This window comes from Carcharhinus amblyrhynchos, chromosome 8 (assembly GCF_965287045.1).
Source record: "Carcharhinus amblyrhynchos chromosome 8, sCarAmb.v2.hapA, whole genome shotgun sequence".
In the NCBI taxonomy this organism is placed as follows: domain Eukaryota; kingdom Metazoa; phylum Chordata; class Chondrichthyes; order Carcharhiniformes; family Carcharhinidae; genus Carcharhinus; species Carcharhinus amblyrhynchos.
The window spans coordinates 121,244,245-121,255,366 of record NC_137331.1 but is presented as its reverse complement, the minus strand read 5'-3'; the positions used below and the strand labels follow the sequence as shown (position 1 = coordinate 121,255,366).

General features: G+C 42.9%; 1 protein-coding gene across 1 annotated transcript in view; it reads right to left on the bottom strand.

Annotated features, from left to right (window-relative positions):
• Positions 1-5,220: 5,220 nt before the first annotated feature.
• The window catches only part of b4galt6 (UDP-Gal:betaGlcNAc beta 1,4- galactosyltransferase, polypeptide 6), a 76,633-nt gene continuing 70,731 nt past the window's right edge, over positions 5,221-11,122 (bottom strand). Inside the window, exons 8-9 of the mRNA XM_080194736.1 lie at positions 9,107-9,208; positions 5,221-7,541 (exon numbers count right to left, since the gene is read on the bottom strand). Of these exons, the coding sequence (XP_080050862.1) occupies positions 7,394-7,541; positions 9,107-9,208 (250 nt within the window). The 3' untranslated portion in view covers positions 5,221-7,393. The remainder of the gene's footprint in view (positions 7,542-9,106; positions 9,209-11,122) is intronic.

Below are 11,122 nucleotides of genomic sequence, written 5' to 3'. Positions count from 1 at the left end.
TTAGGATTAAGGAGAATCCTATCAGCCAAAGTCTTCTCATGTCCTCTTTTAGCCCTTCTTAGCTCACTCTTCAACTCCCTCCTAGCCAATCTAAAGTTTTCTAGTGCACTACCCGAGCCCTCACGTCTCATCCGAACATAAGCCTCCTTTTTCCTCTTAACCAACAAAAAAACTTTTTTGGTGCACCACGGTTCCCTAGCCCTACCAATTCCTCCTTGCCTGACAGGGACATACCTATCACGGACTCGCAGTAGCTGCTCCTTGAAAAAACTCCACATTTCAGACGTTCCCAGTCCCTGTAATCTCCTAGTCCAACCTATGCTTCCTAATTCTCTCCTAATAGCCTCATAATTACCCTTCCCCCAGCTAAAACCACTAGCCTGAGGTTCATTCCTATCCCTTTCCATCACTAAGGTGAATGTAACCGAATTGTGGTCACTATCACCAAAATGCACACCAACTTCCAAGTCTAGCACCTGGTCTGGCTCATTTCCCAGCACCAAATCCAATATAGCCTCACCTCTAGTTGGCCTATCTACATACTGAGTCAAAAAACCTTCCTGCACGCTTTGTACAAAAACTGACCCCTCTAACGAGCTAGAGCTATAACAATTCCAATCAATATTAGTAAAGTTAAAATCCCCCATAACAATTACCCTATTACTTTCACTCCTAACCAGGATCGTCTCCGCAATCCTTTCCTCAACCTCTCTAGAACTTTTAGGAGGTCTATAAAAGACTCCCAACAGGGTGACCTCTCCTCTCCTATTTCTAATCTCCGCCCATACTACCTCAACAGACAAGTCCTCATCAAACTTCCTCTCTGACACTGTGATACAATCCCTGACCAATAAAGCTACCCCTCCCCACCTCCTACCTCCTTCTCTACTCCGACTAAAACATTTGAACCCCGGGACCTGCAGCAACCATTCCTGCCCCTGCTCTATCCATGTCTCTGAAATGGCCACAACATCGAAGTCCCAGGTACTGATCCACGCTGCAAGTTCATCCACTTTATTGCGAATACTCCTCGCATTAAAGTATATGCATTTCAAACCCTGCTCCACCCCACCCCTGCGATGCTGTGCATTGCAGTCCCCATCTATACCCCCCTCACTTTCAAGCCCTCTACTCAGGATCCCACCCCCCCTCCGAATCAGTTTAAACCTAACTGGATAGCCTTAGCAAATTTACCCCCCAGGATATTGGTCCCCCTCTGATTCAGGTGCAGACCATCCCTCATATAGAGGTCCCACCTTCCCCAGAATGAGCCCCAATTGCTCAAGTACCTGAACCCCTCCCTCCTGCACCAACCCCTCAGCCACGAGTTCAAACTTTCCCTCTCTCTATTCCTCTCAACTATCCCGTGGCACAGGCAAGAGTCCGGAGATAACCACTCTATCAGACTTGGCCTTTAGCTTCCACCCCAACTCCATAAATCTCTGCTTAATATCCCCTTCCCTTAACCTCCCTATGTCATGTGTCCCCACATGAACTATAACTTGGGGTTGTCTCCCTCTCCCCTAAGAGTCCTGAATACCCTTTCCGATACATCCCGGACCCCAGCCCCTGGTAGGCAACACACCAGCCCTGAGTCCCTACCTTTACTTCCAACTCTCTTATCTGTCCCTTTAACTGTGGAGTCCCCAATCACGAGGCCCAATCTTTTACAGCCCCTAACCACCTGAGCTTTCACACTAGGCTGTCCCCCAGCAGCCTGCTCCCTTTGGCTATCCCCAGTTGATTCCTCCTCAACTGTAGCCTCCAGGACCGAAAACCTATTTTGGAGGGGAACAGCCCCAGGGGATTGTCCCCCCACCTGCTTCTTTCCCCTCTTCCTGGCAGTGACCCAAGACTGATTTCTAGGAGTGACAATCTCCTTATAACTCCTATCAATTTCCACCTCCGCCTCCCGAATTATGCGGAGTTCCTCTAACTCCACCTCCAGCTCCTTTACACGCTCCTCCAGAAGCTGCAATCTAACACACTTCCTACAAGTAAAATCACCTGAAACACTACTAGATTCCCTCACCACATACATCCCACAGGAGATGCAGCTTACTGCCTGAACTGCCATCTCTGAAGCAATTACCAGCAGAAAAATAAAAAATATAATTAAAAAAAACTTCCCCCACACTTATAATTAGGTTAGAGGAGGTGGGAGGGTGGGATTCTCTACCACTGTAGAGGATCTCCTCAGAATTCAATACCTCCTCAGAATTCAATCAAATTTGAAGGGCAGGACTTACTCCTCATGAAACGGTGCTATCCTCCAAATGGTCATAAATCCTCTCTCTCAGGACCCTTTCCATTAACTTACCAATTTTTACAGATGCACCACAGAAAACATTCTGATTGTATCGCAGCTTGGTGTGGCTCCTGCTCTGCCCAAGGCTGCAAGGAACTACAAAAGGTTGTGAACATAGCCCAATCCATCATGCAAACCAGCCTTCCATCTACACTTCCCACTGCCTTGGCAAAGCAGCCAGCATAATTAAGGACTCCATTTACCCCGGACACACACCTCCACCTTCTTCCTTTGGGAAAATGATATAAAAGTCTGGAGGTCACGTACCAACCAACTCAAGAACAGCTTCTTTCCTGCTGCTTCAGACTTTTGAATGGACTTACCTTGCATTAAGTTGATCTTTCTTTACACCCTAGCTATGACTGTAACACTACATTCTGCACTCTCTCATATAGCACGCAAGAAATAATACTTTTCACTGTATGTTAATACATGACAATAATAAACCAAATAAAAAAAGATGTGTTCATTATAAGCTTTTTATTCATCCATATCAATTCTTGCAATGCCACAGAAAGGGGCATTTTCTACAGTTATGCACATCCCCAATTTACATCGCACCACCATTGGCAGCTCAACCCTGGACCCAAACTCTGGAATCCCCTCCATCAATCCCAGTGGCTGCGTTGGTGTCTGTACTCCTGTTTCTGAATCAGTTCTCGGGATTACTTATTGCGTTAACGTACTCCATAAATGGTATAGAGATATGTGGGAAAAAATTACCATAGAGCTTTTGAGTGCTGGTATTGTTTATTTTCATAAAAGAATGATACAAAATATACAAATATTATCACAAACACACCACAAGACAGATCCTTTAGAAATAATTCGTCACAGTTAACTGCGCTGTAGTTTAGCATGCCTTTTAGTCCCTTCCGCAGCATGCTACAATAAATTACTTTTGCCTATGAACGGACTTCATATTGTATTTTGAAGGTGTACAATCATGTAATTGGACAGCACCCTACATCAATGGGTTATATGATTGGCAACTCAGCAAATTATCATTGGAATTTGAGCTAAAAACATTATTGCTGCCACAATTACCTGTTTTCACCAACTGCAAATGTGGTTTCTTTCCTTCCAATTTAAGACCCAATACATATACGTTTAATATATATTATAAATAGATATATATTATGTATATAATAAACATGTGTATGTATAGATAAACTTTAAAGTGCACAATCCTTTCAGTTAATCCTGAAAAAAAAGCATCTAAGATTCACAAAAAAAAGGCCAGGGTGGGATTTTCTACCCCTGACGCTAGCTGGCATTACCATAGGCAGCTCAGGAAAATTCGGAGAAGCTTTAAAAGTCAACAGCTCTCTAGATTTTCCCATCCCGCCCACAATGGTGTCAGGGGCTGGAAAATCCTGCCCAAAGTGTACACCACCTTGGTCGTTTGATGGGGTTATTGTAAAATGTTGTTAGTAAATCTCAAGAAAAATACAAAATAAAGGAGTAAGGACATTTCCTTTTAACTCAATTTTAAAGGGACACAACTAGATTTTAAAATGTTTTCTCCTCTATAAGAAAATAATCAGCCCCACAGAAAATTAACAACTCGCATGACCAGATAAATGTAATTTAGAAGCTAGAGGAGAACAGTTCAAATGGGTGGGTCTGAATCTGACAACTATTGCTTAATGATTATCAAATGATTGGTGGTTTCAGAATTGTACCAACTTCTGTAAAATTATGTTATGGTTCCAGGTTAACAGGAAGTTTCTGAACGTTTCATTTTCACTCTCGATTTAATCATAGAAACCCTATAGAGCAGAAAGAGGCCATTCGGCCCATTGAGTTTGCACCAAACATAATCCCACCCAAGCCCTAGCCCCATAATCCCATGCATGTATCCTACCTAATCCCCCTAACACTAAAGGGGCAATTTTAGCATTTCCAAGCCACCTAACCCACACATCTGTGGGAGGAAACCGGAGCACCCAGGGGAAACCCACACAGGCTTGGGGAGAATGTGCAAACTCCACACAGTGACCCTGGCGCTGAGAGGCAGCAGTGCTAACCACTATGCCACCCTATTTAGGTTTGTAATTCTTCTCAGGTAATTTTATGTTTCTAGTCGCAGTCGTGAATCAGTTATACACATTCACCCCACAATCTCACCCTCAAATACCTCAAGTATCGTCATACCAGAGAATGTTTTGCCTGAATCTTTGTCCAACCTGCTCGGCGAAGCGACACCATAATCTGGAATATCATCAAGTTACTTTTTCAATTCCCCATGGAAAAATTCACAAGTTCCAGTACTATTCCTGCCCCACTCCCTCCTCTGCCCCCAGACTTGGAACTTGTTACACACAGAAAAACTCTTGTACAAAAAGAATCTAAACAAAGGAGAATTATCACTGGAAAGAGGGAGATCTATTTGAGAAAATGCATTTTATTGACTTAAATTTTTGGAATTCTGTAGTTAATTCTGACACAAAAGCCTCGGCAAGTGTGTGAAAACACACTAACTGGAGTGTTTGAAGAACCTCAATGCAAATTAACAAGATTCTAAAGGCATCAGATTGATTTTACAGAAGCGAGCAAGTACGAGGCTAATATTTAGCAGGACGAACAAACATCATGGGCGAGACTTTCCAGTCACCCTCACCTCAAAAGCTGGAACATCCCCACCTGAGGTCAACAGGCCTTTGCATGGTCCGTGTCCAGCCCACTAGGATTCCCACGGTGGGTGGGGGGGCGGAAACAGAAAAATTCTGTCCTATATCCTGTAACATCTCATTTGTGCTAAATTCAGCCGGTCTTCATTTTGTGTGCTGCAAGTTCTAAATATCACCAAGGTCTACAGGGGCACCAATTTGTGAAAGCGTGGCAGCAACTGAAATGAAGGCCAATGATGGGGACAAAGAGGGTGGTGGTGACGACGACTCCTCAAAAAAAAACTGTTATGGGTCTAAACTGATTAACAGTGATATAAATCCCAACCCTCTACAACAACATTGGCAAGATTTTGTTACAAGTGAAACTTCATTTATTAGCATGTTTCTGTCAAGGTAGTTTAGTTCCTATTCTTCAGTGCTTGCACAAGTACAACTTTACAGATAATTGAAGCTTCTTTCCAATCCAGTATTTAGTTATGCAATCTGGAACAACCAGAATTGAGAAGTCTGGAACTGGCAGGCAAAGCAAATCACAAACCATACAGTCACAGCAGCTTTATATTGTTCCATGCCCTTACCATAAGTGCTTTCTGAGGTAACTCATCCAGCCTTACTCTTAAGGAAATTTACTTCCGTTAAGCATCTGCGGGTTGCCCCCTCCCTCACCCCGCCGCCCCGCCAAGCGTTTCCGAAGGACCAGCATCTTTTCACACTTGCTCAATCCAACTTAATATAAATTACTGCTTATTAAATCTTTTGAACCCAGATTGCATGGTCTCCAGTACAGCTGATAAAGTATAAACCCTAAATCAAAAATAGTAAGAAGGTTAAGAGTGTGGTTAAATGACAAGTTACATAGGAAGTCTTTCCTATCCAAAAAAACCAAATGAAAACAAACAATACCAAGCTCATCCACAACTGAAGAGATGCTGCAGTCATTCACAAATGAGTCAAGGAAACATTTCTCAGACTCTTCAATGAACAAGTAGATTTTGAACAGATTAAGATTTCGAAGGGGAACATACAGTCGCCCTTCCCCCACTTGGTAGAGGCTAGCAGGCACCTCAATTCTTGCCAGGTTAAATCAAAAGCAAAGACAGGCTCCTGAAGCCACTCAAGAAATCCCAATTTAAAAATCAAAATGGATAGGACATTATCTGAAAGGAAGCTATTTGCAAAGAATCATGCCATTATTTCAATCAAAATTGGCATAATATACAGCACTCCAATGGAATTTTCTATCCAATAACTCGCTGCATGCTTTTCTTTAAACTAATTATTAGCAATGTGTGTGTTAATTTTAGAAAGCTTGTTTTCTGTTCTGTGAAAAGATAACAGAAAACAAGGCTTCACTTTCCAAGTATGGTGAATTGATCAATGCTTAATCTCAGTGCATGCAGGATATCTATAGGGAACCAATAATGGATAGTCAACCAGTCAGACTAGAGGGGCAGGAAATTTGGTTTTGCAAGGACAACAGTTAATTGGTTTGCGTTAGCTGTTCAGACACTAAGTCAGCATACACTAAACCCTACAAAAAGGGATTTTGGTTTAGCTTGTAGTTTACCATCAATTCTTTAAAAAAAAAAGAACATCTCTCTCCCCCCACCCCAACCACCCCCCTGCCCTGGCTTTGAACTTCTCTTCCCTGTTTACACAAATCAGGAAGCACTATATTACACAGTCGACGATAATCCCAAGTTAAACTCATATCAAGAAGTCTTTTCCAAATCATATCCAGAAGGTGTGAAGTGACTTGGCAGTGTACAATCCTACTTTAACAAGGTACGGTGTTAGCTAATAGCAACCAGACAATATATTGCGATTCTTCCCATTATTCAGTATGGAAAGCAAATGATGTGTCTTAAAGACTATTTACACTTTGTTCTTCCATGCCAGGTTACATACATACATACATATATATATATCTCCTTTTTAAAAGGAACATCACATAAATGCATCAGTTCAATAGTATAAAAAAGAGTGGCAAAGTGCACAATTTTACAATATATTTACAAATCCATAGCATTATTTCAAGCCTTCATTTTAGCTAAAAATACAATATGTTACGCAATACCTACAAATGGAAATTCTATTGGCTTTAACATCTTTGTACAGGAACAGCTGATCATGACAAGAAAGCTAAGACAATAATGCAAGGACTTAATAGTGAGCGTAGCCCTGCCGTAAACCTCCTGATTTCAGAAGCACGCCATGTTGTCTTTCAAAATGCAGGGTGAATTCATTAGCAAAGGCTAGTGCACACACATGCGGATACAATCAGCCGTTCAAATTTCAGGACTCGTGCCGTCATCAAATCATCCACAGCTGAGGTGGTTTGGCGTTCCTCAAGACCCTTAAAGCCCTTCACTGAACTGCCACAAGAACAAAATACTCTGAAATCCATAATGTTCCAGGGAAGCTGTTCAAATTTAAGATGGTCCCATCCTCTTTAATCTTCAATTACAGGAGCCAACTCTGGTGTGAGGTTCACGGTTATATTTTTGTACAAAAAGTGCAGAGTTATATTTGGAGTATACTTCAAGTTGTTCAACCCATCCAGGGGCTGACGTTCTTTAGAATACCTCAACAATTTATATCTGTGGGGAGAAAGAAACAAGGGAATAATTAAATGAGTAATGATGTTATGAACATTTAGAGAAGTTTAGTATGATCAGAAATAGTCAGCACGGGTTTGTCATGGGCAGGTTGTGCCTTACAAGCCTAGTTGAGTTCTTTGAAAATGTGACAGAACACATTGATGAAGGAAGGGGGTGGATGTGGTTTACATGGACTTCAGCAAAGCGTTTGATAAGGTCCCCCATGCAAGACTTCTTGAAAAGGTGAAAGGGCAAGGGATCCAAGGGGCTGTTGCCTTGTGGATCCAGAACTGGCTTGCCTGCAGAAGGCAGAGAGTGGTTGTGGATGGGTCTTTTTCTGCATGGAGGTCGGTCGCCAGTGGAGTGTCCCAGGGATCTGTTCTAGGACCCCTGCTGTTTGTCATTTTCATAAATGACCTGGATGAGGAAGTGGAGGGATGGGTTAGTAAGTTTGCCAACGACACGAAGGTTGGTGGTGTTGTGGATAATCTGGAGGGATGTCAGAAGTTACAGTGAGACATAGATAGGGTGCAAGACTGGGCGGAGTGGCAGGTGGACTTCAAACGCAGATAAATGCGTAGTGGTCCATTTTGGCAGGTCCAATGGGATGAAGGAGTACAATATCAAGGGTAGGACTCTTAGCAGTGTTGAGGAGCAGAAGGACCTTAGGGTCGGGGTCCAGGTCCACAGGACTCTTAAAATCGGCCTCGCAGGTGGAGGATGTGGTCAAGAAGGCGTATGGTGTGCTAGCCTTCATTAATCGAGGGATTGAGTTTAGGAGTCGGGAGGTAATGCTGCAACTTTAAGACCCTTGTCAGACCCCACTTGGAGTACTGTGCACAGTTCTGGTCACCTCACTACAAGGAGGATGTGGAAGCTATTGAGAGGGTGCAGAGGAGATTTACAAGGATGTTGCCTGGATTGGGAGGTATGCCTTACGAAGATAGGTTGAGGGAGCTCGGTCTCTTCTCCCTGGAGAGACGAAGATTGAGAGGCGACCTGATAGAGGTTCATAAAACGTCGAGACGTATAGATAGGGTGGATTCTCAGAGGCTATTTCCCAGGTCTGAAATGGTCGCTACAAGAGGACACAGGTTTAAGGTGCTGAGAAGCAGGTACAGAGGAAATGTCAGAGGTAAGTTTTTCACTCAGCGGTGAGCGAGTGGAATCGGCTGCTGTCAGTGGTGGTAGAGGTGAACTCGCTGGAGTTTTTTTTTAAGAGACTTCTGGATGAGTACATGGGATTGAGAGTTATAGGAGGGCCTGGTAGGTATGGATATGGGTATGGCGCAAGTTGTGGGCCAACGGGCCTGTTTGTTCTGTAGTGTTCTATGTTCTAGAATGGATTCAAACCCAGATTCCCGAAGAGAGAGTATGCTACCCCATTAAACTATTAAATGTTCAAGTCTCCAATCACTTCTCTTATTTCAAACAGAAATGCATGTATAAGCAATGCTTTTTCAGAAGGACCAAATATCACAAGCTTTGATATCAATTACTAAAGTGAATTGAGAGACAAAGTTTAAGGGAGATTTGTTAATAAATCTCCAACACTGGCTACTTACCTGCCTAGAAATTGAACTTCTCCTCGATGATGATGGGGGATAGACTTGTATTTTCCCAAGTCTCCTTCCGGCCTGGTCACATTGTATCCTGCAAAAGAAACTCTGCGAGATGAAGGAAAAAGAGAATTAGAAGTCAGCTTGCCTCAAAACTTTGTAGAACATATTCTACTGGCATATTTGTGGAATTAAACATTCACATATTCAAAAAAAAAACAAACTGAAGAAAAATGTAAAACTCTGAAATGAGCATCTTATAATAAGTTCACAGAATACTATAGTGCAGCAGAGTCCCTTCGGCTCATCAAGTCTGCGCCGATGAATGAAAGGCCCTAACCTTCCCACTTGCCAGTACCTGGCCCATAGTGGCTGAACTTTGATTTCAGCAAATGGTAATTTCCACACCAACAGGCAACTATTTTTTGGAGGTTAGTTCTGCTCCAATTGGATCTGTAATGAAAGCTTAAGTCGAGGCAGAACAGAATTACAGGAACCACAGGAAGTTATGCAACAAGAGTGGATTTGATGCTTCTATATCTTTTATGGAAGTTTACTGTTGACCACTCACTGATGTAAAACAGAAGAATATTTCAACATCAAGCTTAGTTGCTAAGCTATGTCCAATACAATGCAGTGTCTTGTAAAGATAAAAGCTGTGAACTCAGCAAGAGTGCACAACAAACCTAGCTTACTACCTACAGGAATTTTATCGCAGCTGAGGAATTTAAATCCAAACATTGGTAGTACAGAACTTGCAACAAAATCTGGACAGTATCCAGGCTTGGGCTGACAAGTGCTAAACAAAGACAATGAATGTAGCAGTAGGCCGTTCAGCCCTTCGAGTCTGCACCTCTTTTCAATATGATCATGGCCCAACATGCACTTTCAGGATCCCACTTCATCTTTCTCTCCCTTTGATCCCTTGGGCCACAAGGGCCATGTCCAGCTTCCTCTTGAACATATCTAACAACCTGGCCCCAATAGCTTTCTGTGGTAGAGAATTTCACAGGCTCACAACACTCAGTGAAGAAGTTCTTTCTCATCTCAGTCCTGAATGGCTTTCCCCTTATTCTAACACTGTGACCCCTGGTTCTGCACTTCCCCAACATCAGGGACATGTTTCCTGCATCTAGCCTGTCCAGTCCCATCAGAATTGTGTTTCTGAGATCCCCCCTCATTCTTTTAAATTCCAGTGAGCAAAAGTCCAGTTGATCTAGCCTCTGTTCATATGTCAGTCCTGCCATTCCAGAAATCAGTCTGGTGAACCTTCGCCGGACTCCCTCAATAGTAAGAATGGCCTTCCTCAGAGTAGGAGACCAAATCTGCACAAAATATTCAAGGTGTGGCTGAACCAAGGCCCTGTATAACTGGAGTAAGACATCCTTATCTTATACTCAAATCCTCTTGCTATGAAGGCCAGCATGCCATTAGCTTTCCTCATCATCTGCTGTACCTGTATGACAACCTTCAGCGACCGTTCCATCATGACACCAAGTCACTTTGCACTTCCCTTTCTTAAACTACCATCATTCAGATAATAATCTTCCTTCCTGTTGTTGCCAAAGTAGATAACCTCACATTTATCCACATTATATTGCATTTGCCCACTCAGCCAGCCTGTTTAAGTCATTCTGCAGCCTCTCAATATCCTTCTCACAGCACACACTGCCACCCAGCTTAGTGTGATCTGTAAACTGGTAAGTAACATTTCCACCACACAAATGCCAGGCAATGGCCATCACCAATAAGAGACATTCTAATAACCACCCATGGTGTTACCATGAGTCCCCCACTACCAACATCCTTGGATTTACCATTGACCATAAACCCAATTGGACTTGCCACTTAAACATAATGGATAGGAATATTGCAGGCAGCAATTCTCCTCCAGATTCCCCAAAGCCTGTCCACTATCTACAAGGCACAAATCAGGAGTGTGATGGAATACTCCCCATTTGCCTGGAGGGTACAGCTCCAACACCACTCAGGAAACTTGACACCACCCAGGACAAAGCAGCC